Raw genomic sequence first — 24,516 nt, forward strand, 5'->3', positions numbered from 1 at the left:
CGGTTTCTTTGACCGTTCTATCACTCCTTGAGGGCTGCCGTCCTAAGCGTCAGTATTTCACACTGTATTCTATGCTTTGCCTTTGTGGGTCACTGTTTCCAGGAAAAGTAATTCATTTCTATTTTAAGTAACTGTTTTGAACGCTTGCTGGTCAAACAGCAACCGAGAAAATGTCTTTATCCTTGAGAGGGCATTGCCATCTCTGATGACATTTTCTTCTTAATTTCATAAATACTTACATACATTCTTGGAAGGTACTGAAGTCATCCACCTGAGTGCCGAAGACAAGGTACGCCAACTGGGCGTACGCCAGGAAAATAATGAAGAACATGAGGGCGAAGCCGAAGAGGTCCTTGGCACACCGAGACATGGTTGTGGACAGCTGGCTCATGGTCCTGTTAAAGCTGATGAATTTGAAGAGCTGCAAAAGAGGGAGGTGGCCCAGGTGAGAGGACACCAGGTGACGCGCACCCTGCGGCGCTACTCCACTTGGAGGAGGAACGGCATCAGACAGAGGCTGCCGCGTGAACCCTGCAGACGTTAAGCCAGGGGAGATAAGTGTGACCCGAGAAGGAAATATTCCCACTCAGGTGAGGCACTTAGAGGGCCCAATTCAGAGCCCAAAAGTGAAGCAGAGGCTACCAGGGGCTGGGGCAGGAGTGGGGGCGGGACTGAGTGCTAAAGGGAGAAGATGCCTCACGTTTAGGGCTCTGAGAACGCTGTGGTACCCCTAATGGGGATGGCTGCACCACTGCGACTGTCCCTCACGCCACTGAACTAGATTCTTTAAAATGGTGAAAGTCTCACAATAAAGAAAAAAAGAGAAACGAGCGCCTCCCCCAACTTCCCAGCAACTTCTTTCCTTGCACTCAAAAAGTGAGTGCTGAGCTCACAGCAGGGAGAGGGTAGGCTTCTGCCCAGCCTTGCTCACAGTGACAGGATGATTAAAATATAGTGAAATCAGGCTGGATTATAATGAAAACGATTAGTGGTATTCCCCACTTCCCCAAAACAGAATCAAAATAAAGGGAAAAAATCCCGAATAGAAACATCAGGAGGTATTATTGTGACTTAGTAACCACTGTTTATCACGCAGCACTCAGGCAGGGACGGCTGTACGCGACTGCCCTGGATCCCCACATCCACCCCAACACTGCAGTTTTATCCCCAGCGGTCAGTGTTGCTGAGAGCGAGGACCCAGCCCGGCCGTCCCTGCACAAAGCCACCCTGATCCCTGCTCGGGACAGACCAGGATGACCTGGGACTCTGGGGGGGCCTTGGTGGGAGAAGTGGGGGTCAGAGGTGGAGCCAGGACCCTGCCTAAAGAACCCAAAGGTGGAATTTGGGAAGGGAAGCAATGAATAAGACACCACAGCGTGAGGCACAAGATGGGAGGGAATCACTATGCAGTTTTACTTCATGGTCACCTAGAAACTGTCCTGACTACAGTGAAATTCTTCTGAGGGTTACCGATACAGTTCCTGTTCATCCGAGAACCTACTCGTCCTGTTTTATGACAGAGGCTTGGCGTGCAGTGTGGGCTTCTTCTGAACAAGCAGGTGACTGGACAAACAGCCCCAGAGACGTGAGGAGGAAAGGACGTGCCCTTGGGGGAAGCTCAAGCTTTCTGGGTGCAAATGCCACCGCAGGAAGACACAGAGCCACAGGAGAACCTTCCAGAAGAGCTGCGCAGGGAACTCCTGCGAGGACGGAAAGGCTCTATTATTTCCATTTCCCACACGGCAGCCAGTAGTAATACAGCGACACTGAGCACGGAAGACGTGGCTGTGGGGCCGAGGGACGGAATTTCTACTCGTCTGTAACCCTCACTTTAAACACAAGTAGCACACGTGGTCATGGCCCGAGCTGGTGAGCTGGTGGCAGGCAGACAGCTGCCTGGGGATTACTGCGACTCCTGCACTCCACACCGGAGGCGTACCAGGCACCAAACGCCCGACCCTTCCCACAACGGGACTGCACATCACATCTGAGGAAGGAGGGGAGTGAGACAGGAAGGGACTCCTCCAGGGACTGTCCAGCCTCAATTCTGGCAAAGAGGCTGTCCTCCCAGTGAGCATTTCCGGGTGCAGCCCCTCTCCCTTCCCTCAACCCCAAGATCCCCCCTTTCTCTGAGTTCCTCTTGCACCCTGCTCACTCCTGAGCAGGGCCCTCTGAGCCCAGGCTGAGGGACCATGTGTTAACGGAAACCCACAGGGACAGACCCTGCAGGAGTCCGGGAAGCAGAAAAGCAGTCTCCTCCCCAGTGAGGCAGGTGGGGCGGCCCACACTGGTGTCCTCGTGTAGATGATGGCGCAGCTCCAGCTTCAAGGCAACTTCAGGTCCTCTGTGTGGCTCAAATTAACGCAAAGAAAGAAACAATATCAACAACCCTGAAGACAAAATCTATAAATTACCTTAATCCAGACAAAAAACACGGTGACAGCAGCGATACTGTTGAACTGCATTTGCCAGGATGCCAGGTGCTCAAAGTTGGGGAAAGTGTTTTGGTCCTGTAGAAAGTGGAGGAGCCCCTCCACACTTGACGTTTGGTAGATGTTAATTCCAATCGCTGTCCCCGAAAGCTGGAAGGCAAAGAGCCGTATCTCACTACAGTGCTTCAGAAATAACTTACCTTAAAATGACCGGTTTAGTTTCCTCAACACTTGCAGGACCCGGAGTTGGCGGAACGTGACAAATCAAAGCGTGAGACATGCTGCACCCATTATAAGGGAGCACTCCAGAGGCAAGGAGTGACAGGCAGAGGGGCTCGGGGGGGCCGCGGGGGCATGCGAGCTTCTGCCTTCACTCACGACTACACCTCTTTTCACAGCTGCTCTGGGCGCAAGACGCACAGTAGGCCCGCGGAGGTGCCAGCCCCCATGCGCCGTCCATTCCACTGGACTGAAAGCTCCACGTGAGCCATCGTACGCTGCTGCCATGCAGGGTCTGGGTCCGCAGGGGCTGGGCTCTGGCGGGTGTCCTGCACCCGTCACCGTCCCTCTCCTCTGTCTCCTCAGGGCTGATGGCCACGGACACTTCATTAGCCCTGCCTGAGACGGCGTCCAGACCTCAGCCCAGTCCTGCATATATAACTCTGCCTTATGATTTCTTACACCTTACACAGAGCCCAGTGATAGGTACATCTCAAATTTTATTTCTGTTTGTAGGAAATTTTAGACTGCGGTTTTCCACTTAGGGTGTTTCTTCTTGTCATAACTTCACCCATGTACAGGAAAATATAAATTAATTTTTACTAGCAGCTGAAGAAAACTATCAAAATCCCAAAATAAGAAACTATTTCCCCCGTATCTCAGAGGGCACACCAAATACGACTATGAATTACTGAGTAATCCTGGTGATTAGTGTGGTAGAGCTTAGTACAAAAGCCGGTCCACTTCACAGTCAGAAAGGCTTCTCATGCACCTGAAAAAAAATTTGTAACACAGACACTGATGTATGGGACGGGGCCTTCTAGACTTTCTGGGATATCCAGATGCACAGTGCTGAGCAGGTTAAAGGCTGTAATTAACACACATTTAGAACGGAGCTGGGAATTTGCCATTGTTCTCCAACCTACCAAAACGATCACCACATCCAGACAATTCCAGAAACTTCTGAAGTAGCGCAGTTTGTGAATGCGAATTTCCAGTATCTCTTCCACGGCATAGTACAGGATAAAGAAACAAAAGAGAATCTCACAGGCCGCCAAGAAGAAATCAAAAGGTGTGACGTAGCGGATCAGCTTCACGGGCTGAAACTGCCAAGAGGTAACCACGCCTCCTGTTGCTGGGAGTTCAACCAACAACCTGCATTGCAATAAGAACAGGAGAAACAGCGTGGACAGGTGGACGAGGTCAGGCGAGGCAGCCCATCCACTCTGTCCCTGCAGCGTAAGGCCATGGGATGGCGACAAGTCACCTCCTGCTAGTGCTGAATTATTTTTACCATGGCCAATCCCTCCACACTTGAGAATCCTGTGCTTCCCGAGACCACCCAACCCAAAGGATTCCTTCTTCCTCAGGCTTCTTTTACTCCTTGGGTATCTGTCCTGTTCCAGACACTGTACACCATCTGTATATGTAAAAATCAGCCACTCTGCCATTCTAGGACTTCTACTGGGTGCAAGTCACTCTACCAGGAAACACAAAGAATATAAGAAAGGCACTCAAAACGCGCATGATCTGGTTGATATCGTTATCTGCTTTGGAATATCTACTTCTGAGAGCTCAGTCTCATTCATTCATTCACCCATTCAGGAGCACCTAGTTCATCCCGAACAGTCTGCCTCCGGCGTGCCTTCTCTCTCCTTCCCAGAGCCCCAGCACCCACAGGTCCCCAGTGATGCCCAGTCTGCAACAGTGCCGTGTACGTTCCCAGTCACCGATGGGCCTGACCTTCAGTGCTTTACTGTACCGGAAGTGAAGATGTTTCTTGCCGGATTTCCTTTTTCAGGTGTCGCACTAAGATGAGAAACTTACACGAGGCCCTCCGTGGGGCCACCTTCTTACCAAACCGAAACAGCATGTGTGGCTCTGTAACTTTACAGTCTGGGAAGCCCTGAGTCAGCCCGTGGCATCGCTCTGCCCCCTGTGCTCGGTGGCCACACCTCGGACTGAGCGTGAGGACCCGTGCTGCTCCCACCACGCCCGCTGGGGGCTGCGCTGAATGACAGCGCCTCTTCTTTCTCTCCTTTCTCTCCTGGAGAGTAGTGGCGAGAACCAAACCCTCAGGAGAGCAGCACTGAGAGCAAGGGGCCTTGTGACACCCTCGGGGTGAACCCGAAGGGCAGCAGGTGGCCTCGGTGAGTCAGGTCACACCGCTCACTGGCCAAGTCTGGCCTTGCACTTGTCAGCCATGTCCAGAAACTTGCCGAACAGTGTAGAGAGACAGAGTGACGCGCTTGGCAATGATCACCCTGAAGTCCGGGGAGGAACGCAAGGACATACGGGACACACAGCCTCATGGCCGTCACCAGGAAAGGCTCAAGGATAACTGCAACAGGTTTCCATGCATTTCTAATAATAACGAGAACTTGCTTTAATTGGATATCATCCTCTACAAGGACTAGGAAAATCCAACTGGCCACCACAGCAGAGGTAAATTTAGCCAAAAGTGAGGATAAACTATAGACACCGCCAGGACATACCCCTATTCTGAGTGGAAATGAAGCACACTCCTTGTGGGTGACACGTAGGTGTTGCCCACATGCCATACAGGGTAAAGTCCAGATACCCCTGCCTTACTCTACTCTCACTTTTTTCAGAAGAGAAATTTTCATCTAAAGTCCTATGTGATTTGTTTCTCCCTTTTGTTTACTGTTTACTGAATGTAGGCTCTGCAAGGGGAGGGACACTTTTCTTTGCTCTGAGATGTGTCCTCAGAGCCTAGGACAAAGCCTGGGCACCTATCAGGCATCCACGAATGAAGGAATGAATGAATGTATGAGTGAAAGCTCCCAGGCGAGGCAGGAAGTCACCATCAGTATCCTCAGCATCTCCCACAGTGGTTGTAACACAACCTCACAGGGCTGCAGGAAGGACTTCACGCGCCCCTGGTGTGTGTCAAGCACGGCAGGGACCCGGGTGTCCCAACGGCATGGGCGTCATCTGGGAGCAGCAACCTCGGGGAAAGGAGTAAGGTTGATCGCAGGGGACTGGGAAGGTGCACAGAGCTCTGATCAGCCTTACAACAGCTGCGATAGATGGGAGAAACCTCCGGGTTTTTCTGAATATTTCCCTCCTTGCGATGAACATGGAGCAGACTCAGCAGTGTCTTCTAAGTCATAATACTCTAGGACCCTAAGTCCCTTCCCCAGGTGTCCTTATCCCCCTAAGCCTGCAGTACTCGCCCTCCCTTCTGTCGCCCAGATCCCTGCACCTCACGTAGCCAGCTGCAGGCAAGGCTTCTACACAACAGGACACAGATGAGTGCCTGGCTCCGGGAGGCACTTGAGCCCGCGGACGCACCTGACCACGCAGAACAGGTTCACGTTGGCATTGTACACGGAAAAGTCAATGAAAGCTGCCCTGGTTCCTCGGTCCAGCCAGACATTCTTCCTGAGGCCAGCAAGCTGGGCGGCTGTTTCCTCTCTGGTCCTCGACAGATCCAGGTAATAGCCTGCGCCACTGTATGCTGCGATCAGCCCCCAGTGGGTGCTCCCGTTCAAGTCCTTTTCACTGGTGTAGGTCCAACTACGAGACAAAAACAGAAACGTAACATCACGGGAGCCCTTGGGGCCACTACAGAGAGCAGCTGGCTGCAGGAAGTCTGTAAGGAGCCTTATCGAGCTGGCGAGGAGGTTCTGACTGATTCCCAGAGGGTCATCGGCTCCAGTTTAGGTGTGAGGCCCTGAGGCTTAGTGAGGTCAAGTTGGTCTCAAAGCCTGTGAGGGTGGAGGTGAGGACCTGCGGCGGGGCTGCGGCCGTGGAGCTGAGCCATCAGCCTGAGTTCTCCTGTTGTCTTCCCTGGGCAAGTCCTACCAGAAAGAGGGACACTTCCACCCAGCTCCTCGCCGTGTGGCCTGTTTTTCATATGCAGTGGAGACAGCACCCCTCTCAGAGATGTTCTGTGAGGGAGGACAGGACGGTATGTGTATAAACAGCAATGGGGCAGGGAGTCGCGGCTCTGAACAAAGGACATGAAATAAAACACAGTATCGAAGAAGGAACCAGAGATTAGGGGTGTGTTTATGCTCTGCAGGAGCTAAAAAAAGGAACATGAGAATGATAATCCCTTCCACAATGGGGAAAAGCGGCCGTCTGAGGTGATTCAGAGTGGACACTGAGAGGCAGACAGAGCACACGACTGTCCAAGTGTCTGCCCCTGCTAACTCACACCTGGGGTTGCGGGTGCCCTGGTTCCCAAGAGATGCATGGAGAGGACCCGAAGAATGAGCTCAGCAGGGTGCGAAAGACAGCTCTGCCCCAGGGACGCATCGTGGGGCGGCACCCCAAGGAGGCACCCTGAGGCTGCCCCGCTTCTATGGAATGACTGCGATAATCTTACGAGTAACTGTCCCCCCTTACCATCCCGAGTGTTTGAGAGTAGGGAACGAAGTACACCGAAGACCCTGCAAAGGAGGACACGCACTCATGTAAGCGGAATAAACACATCTGAGAAGGGCGGGCTTTAAACCATGAGCACAAGTGCTGTCCATTTCTTTCTTTCTTTATGGCGCTGGAGATGGAACCTGGGGCTCAGACATGCTGGGCGAGCCCTCTACTCGGAGCTACCCTCTCAGGCCCGGCACACCGGATACGTGTCCACAGAGGACGCTGTTACTCAACAACAGAACGGAGACCTGCATCAGAGCCGACCGCCCTGGGGAACACGTCCTAAGTGAGAAACGCCAGGCACAGAGGGCGAATGCTGCGTGTTCTCACCAGCAGAACCTGAAACACTAAAACACTTCGCACCAAAGGGAGAAGAATCCCCACTAGGGTCTAGGACAGCTACTGGGGGGAGGTGACTGGAAAAGTCAGACGAGGGCCAGGACACAGCCGAGTGGGAGGAGATGGGGCCCTGTCCCCGCGCAGACAGTGGCAACGGATTCCGAAGTTTACGACCTATCTTGCACTGACCAGGAGAGGCCGAAGGCCCCAACGTGAGAAGCGATAATGGTTTACGTGGATGGAAATGCTACCCAGCCTGACTTGATCGGCAGACATGGCACACAGGTTTCCGGTTACTGTACTGGACCCCACACGGGTGTACACAGGTGTTGTTATTATGTGAATAAGAATAATTACACTTTAAATCACTGCTTTTTAAATAAAAATCTATTTGAAACACCCCTAAAAAGCTTTCTGTACCAGAAAATTTCCTACTGAGGAAACTTAATAGATGATTTTATGAGAACAGGGCCCAAGCATCTAAATGAAGCATTTAAAGGATCATATAACGTCCTGTGGGGGGCACACAGCCAACGACTGAGCCCTTTGAAAATACAGGTACAGACACTAAAGGACACCTGAGAGTACAGAGGCCCGGAGATGGTGAAGGTCAGTTTGGCCCAAGCTTCCACGCCAGCACTGAGGTCCCTGCCCAGGAGTCTCCGCTAAGGCAGGCAGTCACAGACACTTACGCGGTTCCGTTTCGGGGCCCAAAGGGGGCCCTGTCTTCACTGCTGACCGAGTAGACGTCATAGCACTCTTTAATCTCATCTCTAAGGTCCAGAGGGATGGAACAGGATCCGTTTCTGACTTTGAGCTGCCTGATGCGCGGGACCCCTAGCAGCAGGTTCTCGTAGAAAATAAAACTGCGGTTGTCTGCTCCGGAGTGGGTGCTGGGCTCCGCCTTCCAGTACAGTCCATCCAGCAAGGGGCCCTCTGTGAACTGCAAGCAAAGGAAGCACTGGGGAAAGGCACAAGCTCTGAGGACATCCCGCTCGAAACTCCCTGGAAACACGGTATGACCAATGCTGGCACTGTGACGGAGCTGGGAGAGTGGGCTTTGTTTTCGGAGATCCGGGCATGGATCTTACTCTCTCCTTTGCCAGCCGTGCGGCCTGCAGTAGGATCCTCTCCACACATGTTCCCACATCTGGAGGGAGGATCCATGTGCTGTGTGGTCAGGGCACCTGGAACAGGGCGGACACTCGAGCAGGGCAACTCTGATTTCCCTCCTGGGACTAAAGGCAGTGGGGTGCGGGCGTTGTATCAATCCACACCCACCGTTAAGCTCACCTTTCCTTATGAAAACAGCGTCCCACACAAGCCCGGTTCTGAATCAACTGCAGAGAAAAGGTGGGTATGGACACCAGCCTGCCATCTGGGCTCTGTCTACCCCGGGAACGTTCCTCCCTCCCTGTCTCTTCAGAGTACAGCAGTTATTAGGGTGCTGTAGTGGGCGAGGAGTCTCCTGTTACTCTGTACAATGTGCTCTGCGTCTTGGGAGGACAGAGCCGGCCACCACTCAGGGTGTCGTCCTGAGCGGATGGGCTCAGCCTGGCACGGTGAGAAAGGTCAGGAGTAAGGAATGTGACCTTGGAGGCCAAGTGCTGTTAAACATTCACAGGTTCCCATGACTCCGCTTTCTCAGCACGGAAAATCCATAGCTCTGACCGTAGGGTTTAGTAAGAATTTTGCAAACTGTCTCCCAGGGAGAAACAATCATTTCTTTTCCCATTTCCCTTCTTATTTTCTTTGATTCCAAGCGCCATAGAGTATTTGTCCCTTGGTATCTGTCACTGCTCACACTCTGCGACACTGGCATTTGTGACAAGCAGAGAAGGGGCTGGGCCCACTTTTCTATCAATACATCTGTGAAAGAGGGTGCCCTTCTGGGAGGTGGGAACACAGGCCCTTGTCAACCAAGACACAAAACACAAAAAGGTGTCCCAGAAAACAAAGTGAAGTCGACAGTAAATAATGGACGTCTGTATAATAAATAAGAATGAACCACTGGCTGTCATACCAGGAGAAATCTATCTCTCGTATTGCTGGCTACTGACCTTGCACAGCTGAGCGTGCCAGGCTCGTGTGCCTCATTCACAAACGGAGTGCAGTATTAGCACTTGGCCTGTAAGGTCCCCATGGGGATTGGACAGGGTAAGGCATGAACTGCCCAGCATGGTATAGTACCTGACCCATAAGGGTCTCAGTAAATGAAACTTTACCCCCTTTGAGTCGTAGCTTCCAACAGTTCAGTACAGTTTGTAGCACCACACACAGTGGTAAATTCACAGCAGACCCTGAATGTATTGTTGAATTCAGCTTATGATACCAAATGCACCATTCTGCAGGACAACCATGGGCTTTTGTGCAAATACCTTCCAGAAGTCCTCTGTTGAAGACAGAGTTTTAAAGTTAGTCGCCTCCGTTTTGGACACGGGGGTGTCTAGGAAGAGCTGTGACATCGTCCGGGTGTAGTAGTACACGTGGGAGCTCATCATGCCATAGGTCACTGGAAGACAGAAAGAGAAAGGTGAGCCGCCGGGGACACACACACAGGTCTACACAGCCAACGCCTCCACGAGGAGCTGGGCCTACAGAGGGACATCTGAGGTGGGCAAGTGTCCACACAAGGTCTCTGTCACCCTTGCCTCCCTCCCCCCGGGACATGCCTATCTCTGGCTTATGAAAGAATTATATGAAAATGAATGCTGGCATCCATGAATGTGGTTCATGCTGAATATTCTACAGGCTTCTCAGTGGTCACTGCCCCTCTGGGCTCAGACACCGCCGGCCCCACAGTGACCTGTGACTGTCCTGCACTGCTGTCTCTGACACAGGCAGCCTTCCCACTTCCCCCAGACCCGCTCCCCATCCTGTCTGCCTGCTCCGTCCCCAAGGCTGACCGTGAACTCTACCGCCTGATGCTTTCTGCCCGATTCAAGCCAGAGGGGAGGGGTCGGGTCATCCCCTCACCTGTCACCCCACCCTCTCTCCATTTGGAGCAGGGTGGAAGGATCCTCCATCCTGGCCACAGTTGCTGGGGATCTCCGTCCCACCCCACACTAGGCTCCCGCCATGCCTTCCCTCCTGGTCTCTCAAGTCTGGAGCGGTGACCTTCTGAGTGCCCCTGGTCCTTTGTCTGGCCCCGCCAGTCCCTCCTCTGGAAAGTGCCCCTTTGGTCACCATCTCTTTCCTTCCAGGAGCCAGATGACACCGGCACACCTGCCTCTGTCGACCCAAACTCAGATTCCGTGTAGAGCTTCTAACCCCAGCTGCACTCCTGCCAGGGACACTTGGCATCAGACTGGATGGCCTGCACAGAGGTGGGAGGTGATTCCCGGGGACCAGGGCTTGCATCCTGACCACACTCCTGATGGTCACTGTGAGCTGGGCAAGGGGGTTAAACTTCGTGAGCCTCGGTTTCCTCTTCTGTAAGATGGATAATTAGTTACCCATGGAGCTTTTGGTTTTTATCTAAAAATAACTAAAATTTTATCGAGCGCAGTGGCTGACCCTTAACAAATATCTAGCAATGGTGTTTTTTCCTAACTGGCTTGCTTCAGCACATCTATCATGCATTTCAGGACAAGTACCGTCTCATGTTGAACTCTAACAATTTACAGGTGCAATGTGCTATAGTCCTGCAATTATCCAGTACAAGTTTCAGGGGAAACAGTATGTTTTACTTTTTTTTTTCCTGCAGTGCTATGGATTAAACCCAGGGCCTCTTGCCTCATACACTCTATGCAGATGTTGTATTCTACCCAGAGCTATACTCCCGGCTTATATTTCTTTTAAATACAGTTCTGAACACCAGCAGGTGATTAATACTGACCTGCTTCTATACTAATCTTAAAATACCTATTAAAACCCATATTAAATTATTGGGGGAACAAATGCTACTCATAAATCTCTTCTGCATACCTCCCCCTTTCACTCTGAAGCATTATAGAAAATTAAAATTATTACAAGAAAGGTGCATGGAGCATTTAGCATTTCGTCTCTAGCAATCCCTTAAGCAATACACACACACACAAGGCACAACTTGTGTGATGTTTAACTTCCGGGCTCTCAATTATTACCCAAAGCAGCCAGGACAAGAACAGTCCTCTGCAAGGGTCACATGACCTGACACCTCTCACACCCTATGGGACCTGAGTGAAGGTTTAGGATCACAACCCACCCACATCTGTGGGACAGGCAGTGGACACGGAGGAACCGGAAGTGACGTATCTTCAAAGGCGCTCTGCGTCCCCAGGAGCTGGCTGCCCACCCAGCTCCCAGGCGAGATGGATACAGGGATGTGCAGCTGCTGAGGGCTCCGGTGGGTGAGAGACGGCAGAGGGATGAGGGGCTGAGTTCCCCGCAGCCACCTGAACAAGCAGGTCATTACTGTCAGTTAACATCAAGTTAGACTGTCCCTTGGACACCCTGGTTAATTACAGACCACTCCAGAGCTTTTTACCTGTGGGTCTGTTATTGTTGTAAAGGATTCTGATGAATTATTTAAACCTTTTTACTTGCACATGCCATATAGTTATATAAATGTGTAACTATCTCAGCCACCGATTTAAAAATGTATCTCCTTTAGTTTCCTATTGTGCTTTATGACGTAGTATTGACTTTTGCTCTTTTAACACTTAGGCCCTCTTGGCTTTCGTGTTTTCGCTCAGAGGGAAGCAGCAGACCCCTTGATGTGAGCTGCCACCTGCTGGACGGCCAGGGCCCAGTGCCTCGCAGCTTGGAAGGATGAGGACTGTGACTTGTGGAGCCCACAAACATGAACTCTTCCTTCCGTGCTACCCTTGGAGCTGTTCCAGATGTCCATGAGTGACACTTTTACACACACCAGGAGTCAGCTGCCCCACAAGGCCACGTTAGTGGTAACGAAATGACCTCTGGATTTCGAGTCAAACGACTCGGGTTAGGGTTTCCCCTCTGCTCTGTCCCCAGTATCTACTTTTGCGCTGATGACTTGTGTCTGGTGTCCTGGGATCCGACAGCTGCTAACTCTCCTGGGCTTGAACTGTGTTATCTAGAAAATGATAATGACACTATGGGGGGTTTCTACGAAGCCTAACTGAGGGAATGTACACTATGCATTTACACACAGACAAGTCCAATGGAAATGGGACTGTTCCGTCCTTTCTCCTTCCAATTCCCAGGGTCAAAGCTCCCCGGAAGGGGCGCTCACTCTCTCTGGGTGAAATGGGTATCAAAGGACACATGCACATGCATACCCTGTGTGTGAGGTAGGACTTAGCTCTTGGACTAACCCCAAGAGTTGCTATTTTTCCATCAACTAAGCCAGAGCAAAAGGCATTAAAACACAGGTCACCAAAAAAGCCACATGCAGAACAACCAAAGCTGCCCTTAAGGCACAGCCTGTCTTTTCAAAATACCTAATTTACTGCTGCTATTGTTGAGAAATATAGATTCAAATGGAGTACTGAGGAATGGTGTCTACTGTATAAATTCCAATTATTAAAATAAAAAAGCAAAGGAAAAATCCCCAGCTAAGAATGGAAAAATAAAAATGAAAAATAACAAGAAATTATAAAAAAAGAGGAAAAAGTAAGATGATAGAAATTTGACAAAAACATGAAATGTGAATTGGTTTTATATACTCTTACTAGATGATAAGGTTTTAAGTGACTGATTAAAAATTCCATTTCTAAAACTTTCATAAGAAAACTATACCAAATCAAGTTAAAAATAAAGGAAGTAGAAAACACATGAGGAGCAAAATGTTTTCAGAAAGGTGTTGTTAGCGGTATTAAAATCATTTTGCAGAAGAGAGTATAAAGTGAATTACTGGTCTACTGAGTCTGACAAAAAGGTTATTGAATATGGGTAAATGATCCTATACAGACTTAACCATCATGAATTCTGTATGAACAATAGAGCAGCTAGAGATGTAAAATGATAACTGCTAGTAGTCGAAGGAGTATTAGCAACTGGACTAATTCCATACTATAACTGGGCAAAGAAAGTAGACAAAAATCATGTAGGTATGTTAAAGAGTTTGAGTCAAATACGTGACTTAGTACAGTCACGTGACTTAGTACAGTATCCAGTTTGAGTACCCCAACCAGAAAATCTGGTACCACTCCAAAATCTGACAGTTTTTGAGCAATCAGCAGTATATCACAAGCGGAAAATTCTACGCCATGAAACTATTTTAGTACGAAATTACCAAAAACACTGCGTCAAATTACATTCAGGCTATAATTACAAGGTATAATGGACTTGGGTCCCACCAAGATATCTCACCGTACATATGCAAATATACCAACTTCTGAAAAAATGCAAAAGCTGAAACACTTCTGGCCCCAAGTATTAGGGACACTCACTCTGTGCTTTACTCTTTTTCAACCACCTGTGACACATTTACAAAGACTGGTCATGGGCTAGACCACAGAGAAAGCACCAGTAAATCCATAGTGGCCCAAAGAGGAGATCTAAATTTCCACAAAAATGTAACTGTGCCAGATGTAAATACAGCAGAAGCAAGAGGCCCTGGTCAGATTCCAGGCTGAGTGCCCCAATGTGAGGCAGCCCTTCGCCCAGGAATGGAGCTGCTCCACCTGCTCTGCTCACAGAGCTGCAGGGACATAAAATTAAACCTCTACAGAATGCGTCATACAGAAGTGCAGCAGGCTACATGGGAAGCAGAGAATGACAAGGCCTAAAGAGATTTAGCTGTGATCGGCTGCTAGGAGGCATTCCGTGTATTTGGAGGGAGCAGTAGAGTACTAGAGAACAGGAGGGAGGAGTGGAGATGTCCCATGGCATCAAGCACGACATTCTTCCTGCAAGCACTGGGATGTGCACGGTGGCGCCCTACTCCCTCCCTGAGGGTGGCAGATGCAGGCCAGTGTGGGCACGGGTGACAGAGAGGGTCCAGAAAGTGAGCACAGCCCTGGAGGGCTGCCGCAGTGGGCACACTAGAACTTCCCTGGATCTAGCTCCTGAGCTGGTCCTAAAGTGAGGAGACAGAAAGATTTTGCTTGGCTTAACCCTAGTCAGGCTCCTCAATGTGGCCTAGTTCCATCTTGGATTTTCCTTGGAAAATCCATTTTTAGCAAAGAACTCTGCTAAATTGATTTAGTAAGATTGTCACCCCCCACATAGGATCACCCTGGATATCTGGTCAGGTTCCTCCTCGTCTTCCCCCATCTTCAGGAGGGAACAGCGAGAATTCTCTGACCCCAGTGTTTCCTGAATCCTTTTCCATCCACTGCCCCAGACTGCTCCTTGGATTAAGTCCCCTTGGGCTCTGGGTGAGCCCACGCCCTGGAACAGTGATTCCCACACCGCCAGTGATGGTGATGCGTGAAATCTAACTCACTGAGCCTGAACCAGTATGGCTAAATACTGGGAATATTTTTTAATACTGGGAATTAGGTTGACAGGAAAGGATCCTTATAGGAAGCTCTTTTGCACATCATTAGTTGGTTTGATGAGGCTGAAGTACCAGGTGTTTATAGGGAGTGAGGGTTGAGGGAGGATGCAAAGGCTATGTACTAGTGAAATGCTAGTCCTTTACCTCAAGATTTTAGTTTATCTTAAAGGTGTGGTAACCATAGCATGTGAAGGGAAGAGAAGCCTGCATCAACCTGGTGTCAGAAACAGGAGTGCCTGGAGGTCCTAAAAGTCCAGACACGGGGAGAAGTGCTCCCATGCAATCTGTGATGCACACAGCAGACTCACCCTCTTAACACTGAAATGAATCTGATTACTTTCCTATGTAAAACCCAACTTCCACTGACACCCCTTACCCAGGCTCCCCAGGATCTGGCCCCTGAGTATCTGTCCATCTTCATTTGATGGCATTCTCCAGGAACTAGAGAATGTTCACTCAACTTCTGGAATATTCTGAGTGTCTTCCTGCCTCAGATCCTCCACCCATGCAGCTGTCTTTATTTGCTTAGCCTCCTCTTACGTCAAGGTTCAGAGAGCCCTGCCCTGTACGGAACCCGCTTCTCTAGTCTTTTTGTTTCATATCACCCACAACTTAAAGACGGGGCTGAACTTGTGATTAAGATACTTGTTATCTGAATGAAAAACCAAACAATTCAGAACAGAAATGATCAAGGTTTAAACAGGGACAAAAGTAATGCACGAAGAAAGATTAGAGAGATGCAGTGGAAGTAGAATACTGCCATAAGGAGGACATGAAAAGGCAAAAGGCATCTCAGTTGTCACTTGGGTTTGGGTGAGGTATTCCCGTGACATTCATCCAGACATGCATTTGGAGAGGGGAGAGGATGAGACACGGTTAGAACTGTTAGGGATGAGATGCCCATGAGGTATCCCATTGGCATGTCCAGCAGAAATTGGCACAAGGGTGTAGCTCCTGAGAGAGGTCTGGGGCTGGGAAGAGGGACATCATGGCCACCACACAGGACTACTAATTATACTTTGTTGTGGAAAAGATCACCTGAAGAGAAAGTCCAAGACCCAACCACAGAAAATACACTGTCCAAATGTTTCCAAGAAAAGAAAATGAAGATAGTCAATAGGGCAAGTTACAGAAGCCAAACAGGGAAGATTCTAGAATGCCAAATCCCATGGGAACAACTGGCCAATGGGAGAACTTAGCAATGAGATGCTGCTAAGGAGAACTTTGCAAAGGAGACCTTAGCAACGAGATGTCCAGTGACACTGGTGAGTGCCTTTTAGGCAGCAGGAGCTTCTACAGAATTAACATCAAAGTTTGTGAAATAAACTTATTAAAATCCCCACATATTTTAATCTGGTTTTGGTTAAAATTTCAATGAAAATGGTAAATAATAACATGATGAGAATCTTTAACCATCAGAGGCTATTGATACGGGAGCTTTTAGGAATGTCTGTGTTGGACTAGTCCTTGTTTTAGAAGCAACAGAGAAAGATATATAATGTTTATATATACATTAGCATGAGGATAAAAAATCATGCAAGTGGAGTAAAAATGTTTAAAGTAATTTTTATGCATCCTTTCATTATCATTGTAAAGCTGATTTTTTGTCTGGTCACCTTATCAAAAAGAAAAAATTTTCCAGCCACAAAAGCTTGAACATTTAACTTCCATGGACTGTGACCTGTGATTTTTTTTTTTTCAGCCTGAAGCTGGTGTTGTGGGAAGCTATGTGGACAGCTGCCAAGGTATCTGTCCTGACACAGAATTACTCCACTGCCCCCAACGTCAATGAATCTTGTTATCAGCACTTGGATCTGTGTGGACTTGTTCGCAAACCAAGAAAACTACTTCTAGATCAGCATCCTTGTGAGATTTTTACAAGTGACATAAAAATATGCTTTTCTTCTTCAGGAATGCAAGGTAAAGTCTCTTTTCAGAGATACAGAAGTGGAGGCACAGATTTCTTCCCACAAGGGCTCCTCTGTTCTAGAACATATCATACTATATTATGATTTTGTTACTTTTCCATTTTTATTACTTTTTTGCATATCCGAAGGCTTAAAGACTTTCCCACGGTAATGTGTCATGTTTCTTATTCTGTGTAATAACTTACAATTTTTATTCTGTAAAATAGTTACAGAACTGTTTTTCCCAGTGGTGTCTGTTTAAAATGTGTTAAAATATTAATCCTTTTTGATATTTCTTGTACCTGTTTATAAAATTTTCTGCATTTTAATTTTGCCTGTTTCTTTGATCTACAGAAAAACTACATCCTATGATGCTGATTCAACTAACTTTTTTGATTTCTATTATGTTTATAATAGAAATAATATTAATAATAATACACAAGAGGTTTGAATAACTTTAGAATGGAGACCACGGAGAAAGTAAAGAGCACATTGTTTTTAATTAGAGATTACCAAACACCATCTTTTGCTTTTTAAAAAGATCTTATAAAACACTCTTCATTACTTTAACGTTAGCATCTAACTCACACAGTAGGCATACCGTTGCTATTATAACAGTAACCCACATATACTAACAAGCACTTTGACGGTGAATTCATTGCCACCTCAAGTTTCAAGTAATAAGAAATCTGAAATTAGAAAGTGGGATTACCTAGTTCACATGTTATTTCTAGCCTCTTGGTAAAGTGGACTGATTTTTAAAACAGAGGAGACAGAACTAACATTGGTAAAATGAAAAAGATACTACTGATGGGTGCTTAGCTACTCCAAAGGAATCGGAGTGTGGACCCAAATGGTCACAGCTGATAGCCAGTTCTTAGTACCTGGCCCACCGAGGAGACATCAGTCACTGTCATCAGTTTGGGGGAAGATTTCCTTCTCATTACTGTTATGACAGACAGCAACCCAGGATTTCCTCATGTATTATTTCTAATCCTTATATCAATGCTTTTTTTTGTTCTTTTTCAGACAGAGTCTCCCTATGCAGTTCAGGCTGGCCTTGAGCTCACTTGGTAGCCTAGGCTGGCCTCAAACTCACAGTGATCCTCCTGCCTCAGCCTCCCAAGTGCTGGGATTACAGGTGTGCACCTCCACATCCAGCATCATATCAATTTTTCAGAAGAAGTATTTTACAGATGAGAAAACACTCAGATTATATAATGCCCACATTTACCCAGCACATCAGCAACAGTAGAGTTGGGACTTGAACTCAGATTTACTGGATGAAAAAAAAAAAACCCAACCAAACAAAAATCTATCCTTTTCTAGTACATCCACCTGCCTTCTAGAACCCTAACTACTTGCTCTCAAGAGCTTCCAACATGCAAACATGGACAGGGTTGTTCTGCAAAGGGAATGAAGCTTTTGATATACCTGGTCATTTGATGGTGATTTTTCTGGCAAGATTTTAGAATTAGTAATTATTACAAAGATGGTTTCTGAGCAGTGAGGAAAGAACTCAACACCAGGAGCAGCCAGGCTCCATTAGGAGTGAGTCATGCCTGGTCACCTTACTTGCTGTTTACTCAGCAGCTGGGAGCAGAAGAACGGTGCAGTTATTCAGATAGGCATTTGAAAAACTTTCTCCATTATTGCGTTTCTTCAATATTGGGCTGTATGACAACATAATGAAGAGAAAGGGTCCACCCAAAGGGCTTTCATCAATGGGTTGATGTTCTTAAGTCAGTCTTTTAGTTTTATTTATTTACTTTTTTAGGCCAGTCTTTTAAAATTTATTAATTAACACGGGTAAGGATGTGGATGGTGAGCCTGCTAATCCCATGAGGCCAAGAGCAAGAGGTGACGTGTGAGACGAGCGAATCTAGGATCACTTCCGCAGACTGGCATGGTGTGCAGACCTGAGGGAGGTGAAATTTAACAGCAGAAAGGGAAGCCCTGAAAATGATCCATGGCAAAGCGCTCTGGTAACAGCTGGGGACACAGAGTGTCATGGTTTGGGTGAAGACACCACGGAGCGGCTGTGGTGAGCGGCCTCCTTGCCCAGCGTGGCAGGCAGTGAGAGGCAGTGCAGTCTGGGTGAAGACGCTGGAGGCCCCTGGTGTGGCCCCGCTGAGGACTGTGATGAAGAGAACACAGGCTGGGGGAAGTTACCCAGCAGCTATCAAGACCGGGCATGCAACACACGCTCAACAGCCGCAGGAATGAGACAGGTCTATCCTGCAGGAGACAAGGGAGTTGGCAGTCTGCAAAGGTCCTCAGGGCTGAACTGGAAAAGAAGTGGAAAAGGATCTGGCGTAAGCGGGCTTGGAGGGTGGCGGGAGGGAAGCTACCAGGAATAGATTTTGGCTTTTGAAGATCTAACTTGAATGAAACGAAATGAACCATTTCAAAGAAGTCATCTTTAAAGCTAGGACTCTTGCTCAGTCAGAGGTAGGAAGACTAACCGATCATCTGGAAGGGTGTGTGGGGAGATTATAGTATTCAGCTGAGGCTTGACCACGTGACTGCTAAGACCCCTTCTTAACCACAGATGCTACAATATTCTAAAAATAAAAATTAATTATATATATGGCTACTGACACAAGAAAATATATGGAAACATTTGGAAATATATGGAAATATAAGAAAATATATGGATACTGACAGAAGAAAAAATGTGATTAGTGCAAAAAAAAAGTGTAAACATTCTAAAACACTGAGACTTTTGGCAGGTTTCCTATGCGTGTTCTAGGTCTTCATTTTACCTTTCTAGCCTAGTTCCTGATCTCACCGGTGCATCTGAAAACCTATTCTCTTTGCCACATCTTACAGACTCTACAATTTATAATTATTATAATTTATAATTTTTCAAAATTTTCTTGGTAATTCTGATACTCAGGCAATTTAGGGACCACTGAAATGCTAGACTTATAGTGGTAAACTATTTTGCCTACGAGATATGTATATGTATACATATATGTAATGCTTTAAAAAGCTTAGTAATCCTAACCAACCTGTTAATATTTCAGGCCCTCCAGTGTCATATCAGTAATTATCATTTCTATGCAGGAATGATACTGGGGAACAAATGCAACCTCATTATTGTAAGAGTTTAGAGTATGAACGTTTAAAGTATCACATCACTTGCTTAGCAATTTTTAATACGTAGATAATTTCTAGCTTGTTAGCATTTCTATCTTATGTAACATGCTTTGAAATATACCACTTGCAAGAGAAACCTAATATAGCTGGACTCACAGAAGCGGAGCGCAGGCCAGTAGCTGGGATGCAGGGAGGCGTTATTAGGCAAAAGATACAAAAACCAAACTCCCCACAAAGCACACCAAAAACCCCGGCAGAAGGCAGTGAGCTGAAAGGTAGGAGATGGATGGACAACGGCTGCATGTGAAGGAAAAGGGGGCTGACTACCAGATGCAGACCACAGAGCACGGCTTAGGAGATATTTTTTGGAGTGACTGAAATACTATAAAATTGAACTGCAGGGCTGCACAACTCTGTACATTTAAAAAAGAGTGAATTGGGTATTTAAACAGATTAATTTTAGGATGTGTAAATTATACCTCCATAAAGCTATTTTTAAAAACAGACAAAAAACATGTTTTATTTTTTTAAAACAAGTAGTTATTTTTAAAAGTATAAGACGTTTCTTCCTACACAAGTAACAGAAAATTTCAAAATTAGTAAGGAAAAACTAAGGTGATATTGTTTATACATACGTAATTTTAGTTTAAATAACGCATTTTCCTCAAGTTTCCACTTGGGTAGGCAAAATCCTAGGAAGTGTGAAAAGCAGATTTGTCCTGCTAAGGCATATTAGGAGCCCACTGATGCAGTGAAAACTGGTGTGGGGTTTTCAATATTCAACTGGTTGCAATTACAAACACAGAAACCCAAATGTCTCCTTGATCTTGTACGTTCTACTTATCACTGTTTTTCCATATATCTAGTAAATTTTAAAAGCTTCCTTCAGCACTTAAATTCAAGGCCATCGACTATAATATATGAAGAATGGCGTTACTGAAGCGTTGATTAAATTCTGGTTCTCTCTGTATATGGCACAGGAGTCTGGTGAAAGCAGGGGAGGGCGGGCGTCGTAAACCTGCCTTCTGGTCTCTTGTCACAGAGGGTGCCGGGGAGGACACGGGGGAAACCCATCCTCCAACCTGTCTGAACCTGAGACCAAGTCCTTGGCCTGCGACTTCCTGGGCTTGGAGGCAAACACCTCTGAGACTGGCTCCTGGCTGTGGCTGCCTCCCCCAGGGTGTGCACACACACACACAGAAGGCTCTGGGTCTGCACAGCTCTCCTGCAGAGCCAAAGCCCCGTGATGATTGAAGATTTGAAAGAAAGAATGAACTGGAAAAGTTTAACTGACACACCACATCCAAGTCCAGAAGGAGACTTAGACACGTTAATAAGAGCAAAGCTGGGGGCACTTCGTGTTTTCCGAAAGTTAAACTTGGAAAGTCAAGCTACCGAAAACAGTTCTTACACTGACTTTTTATGTTCACTGGTCTGGTTAGTCATTGCTATGAAACCCTAAAATCCTTTTACTTGAGTTCTTCGTGTCTGACAGGTTGCCGTGTGCTTTCACAGTCACAAATGATGATGAACTAGCCGGCCAGATAATACTGATTTTTCCATGAATGTGCCAAGGTGGTGGTGGGAGGACCTTTGCCCAACACTGAAAATGAAACTAAGAAGAGAACTGCTGACTTGCCCCTTCAGGTGCTGATACACTTCCTTCTAATTCTGACTATGACAGGCCAAACATTTTCAAATGTCTCCACGGGTGGTAGGAAACAGTTTACTTACAGATGCACAGGACCACGAGGAAAAGGAGGTACGTGACCAGTTCCCGCAAAACATTTTTAAGGTATTTCTCTCGGTTAGTGCTGCTTTCTTCCATGAGCCTTGTTCCCCAGAGACCTTTACAATATAATGGGAGAAAAAGGTGTTGTTTTATTTAAGAACGCTCATGAATAGCAAAAGAGAGAAAAAACACCACAAAGTAAAGAGTGGAAGGCATAAGGGAGGTTCTCATCTAGAAATATGATTCTATAAGAAGATATGTATTTTAGTAAACTCTAAACGCAACTGCTAAACTGGCATAGCAGAAACACTTTATAGTTCAGAATGCACCAGGCAAAAAGTGCAAAACACAAGGACCCACTCAACTCCCAAGACCACTAGTAAATGTCTTAGTAAAAGTGTCTTAGTAACTGTCTTAGCAAAAATGCAGGAGGGTGGGAAATGAGGACACCTTGAAAGTGGTGAGTGAGCCACCATGTATAACACATAGCTCTTCCTATGTGAGCAAGGACATGACCTGTTGTCCTACCACCGAACCCAGTTAAGGCGGTGGTGTGACTAGACTGTAAACGGTCATAGAAGCTACCTGATGAAAAAGCTCCGGTCGGTGTGACACAGCCATTTGCAAACATCCATCAAGTGCCTATCTCACCGGCAGAGGAGCTGCTCTGTGCTCATCTTTGTCCTATAAGGAACTCCACAGGGATTGCCTACACTAAGTCTATTTTGTTTAACTGATTTGTAAAATCCCAATTAATGTATACTTTCTAAGTTAAAAGCAACAACATGTTCAGCTTGTCTTCCTCTGGGGAAAGAGTAAGATCAGCCATGTTCTATGTTTTAGCAGACGGATAAAGTGCTGGGCTGGCTGAGAGAAGATGACATAACCCCATGTGAGCCTACTGGACAGAGTTACAGTTCCGGATTCAGCCAGCAGGCAGACATGGCGGCCATCCAAACCCCTGTTAATGAACAGTGCGGTCAAGCCACATTGCTGGTTCCTTGGAAGAACCTTCATGTTTTCCAAAAAAGACAAACTTCTTTGTCCCTTCAGTTAGATTAGCTTGGCTGCTAATGGACACTGGCCTGGGCCCTGCAAAAAGGCCTCATGCCTTCATTCTCCAGACCTCAGCCCTTCAACAACCGAAGCTTACACAGCATTAAGCTGCAGTCATGCCAGAGAGAGAGAAGGGGAAAGAGTCGTACACTTAGAAGAGATCATTTCAGCATCAGTGTTCATGCATTTGTTTGGGTCTTCTAACAGTCATTCAGTTCTGCTCCTAAATTTGCGTATTTCATTTCCTTCTTTCTCCCAAATTTCCTTTAGGAAAATCAGCCTTTGAATTGAAAGACTCTGTGTTACACATCGTAGGTTTTCACCATGCTGGAAGCGAGCATAACTTATGAGTGGGTTGCTCCTGCCAAGATCTGGAAGTTGTCAGGGAATTACTCATGCAGAGGAAATGCAGTGAGCAGAATGTTTGTTCCTTGAAATTCTATCATACTGAAGAATTATTACAAATGTAGATGACATGGAAAATTACAGCTTTGAATAACCCAGGGCAGCCTCGGGTTAGGCTCAGTAGCCCTGGACACAACCACATCATTTCTTTGGGGAGACTTCTTTTGGAGATCAGGCCCAATATATACACATGGAAGTAGAGACTGCTGGTCTGTACCATTAGGAAACACTGCTTCCCTCCCCTCTTGCTCAGTGACTTCATTCTTCCCCATGGGTTATGGACAGCCAGGCACTAAGGAATAGGCATAACTGTTCACATTCACAAACCGTAGCGCTTGGCCTTTAAATAGAAAAAACAAACAAAGGGCTATGACAACTTAACTCTTGCCCCTGAATGAGACACTTCAAATAAAAAGAAACAAGCCCCCTTATTTGTAATTTTATATGTAATTGTGAGTTTTATTTTCTAAATTATTCAATCTACTTCCTGGGGGTTTATGGCCTTTATATTTTTCATGCCATTTTAGGTGAGAGATGGCTTCTCCACGAACAGGAAAAAGAGCTGCTCTGTCCCACATTCAGCACAGCGGACAGGATGTGGGTGGAGTACAGGTCCAAAATGGCGGCAGTGCTCAAAATCAGCGGTTGCCTTTTCTCGTAGCTGTCCTACCATAGTGGGAGTACTGTCCAGGACTTACTTGTGTTTAGTACATATACTGCTTCTAGCCGTTCAGGAAAATATGGAATGAGAGGAACACTGGAGAACTCTCCAACTTCCTTTATGTTTAAAAGGGTGCTTAGCTAATCCAGAGCCCAAAGGCAAAGCACATTGACTGAACAGTATTATTTCTTAAATAGCATCCTGAACAAGCTATTTCTTAAATATGAATATCAGGGGTCTCTGGAAAGGATAAATCCAAACACAAATGTTTTGAGGATAAATGGTTGACTCTGAAAGCAAATATTCTTTCCCCAACTGTTTTATCCAAATGTTTTCAAAAACTTATCATTTTGGAAAACATTTGAAAACACCACAAAGAGAGAATGACGTGACGAACTCTTCTGTATTCATCACCCACCTCCGGCAATTATCAACTCAGTGCCAACTCTGATTCATCTAAACCCTATCCTTGCTCCCCAATTACTTTGAAACTAACCCCAGCTATCATTTCGTCTGTAAATACTCATCATCAGAAGGTCCATAGTGAAAAGGTTCGGTGTTGGCTTTTTGCGTCAAGCTAATCTTGTGCCATCTGAAATACATTAACTCTGCATGACGTAATGATACCATAGGACATGGCGCAATGTGGGACTCTGGAGTCAAACTATGGCCCCTGCGGGCTCAGCCACCTGTGAGCTGTGCGACCTTACTGAATGCGACCATTCTCCATTCCCTCCCCCAAAACCGAGCAGGAGTGCCTCCTGGTGGGCTGTCCTGGGAATTGGAAATACTACATGTAGGGCATTTCAATGCACGGAATACTTCTAGAAAGTGAAGCGGTTTGGCCAGGCATA

General features: G+C 46.9%; 1 protein-coding gene across 1 annotated transcript in view; it reads right to left on the minus strand.

Annotated features, from left to right (window-relative positions):
- The window catches only part of Pkd2 (polycystic kidney disease 2 (autosomal dominant)), a gene marked incomplete at its 5' end in the record, with an annotated part of 36,950 nt that extends 15,294 nt beyond the window's left edge, over positions 1 to 21,656 (minus strand). Inside the window, 7 exon segments of the mRNA XM_013502757.1 lie at positions 240 to 421; positions 2,415 to 2,582; positions 3,578 to 3,806; positions 5,967 to 6,191; positions 8,084 to 8,334; positions 9,770 to 9,903; positions 21,543 to 21,656. Coding sequence (XP_013358211.1) covers positions 240 to 421; positions 2,415 to 2,582; positions 3,578 to 3,806; positions 5,967 to 6,191; positions 8,084 to 8,334; positions 9,770 to 9,903; positions 21,543 to 21,656 — 1,303 coding nt within the window.
- Positions 21,657 to 24,516: the final 2,860 nt, after the last annotated feature.

This window comes from Chinchilla lanigera, unplaced genomic scaffold (assembly GCF_000276665.1).
Source record: "Chinchilla lanigera isolate Chin_1 unplaced genomic scaffold, ChiLan1.0 scaffold00073, whole genome shotgun sequence".
NCBI lineage: Eukaryota > Metazoa > Chordata > Mammalia > Rodentia > Chinchillidae > Chinchilla > Chinchilla lanigera.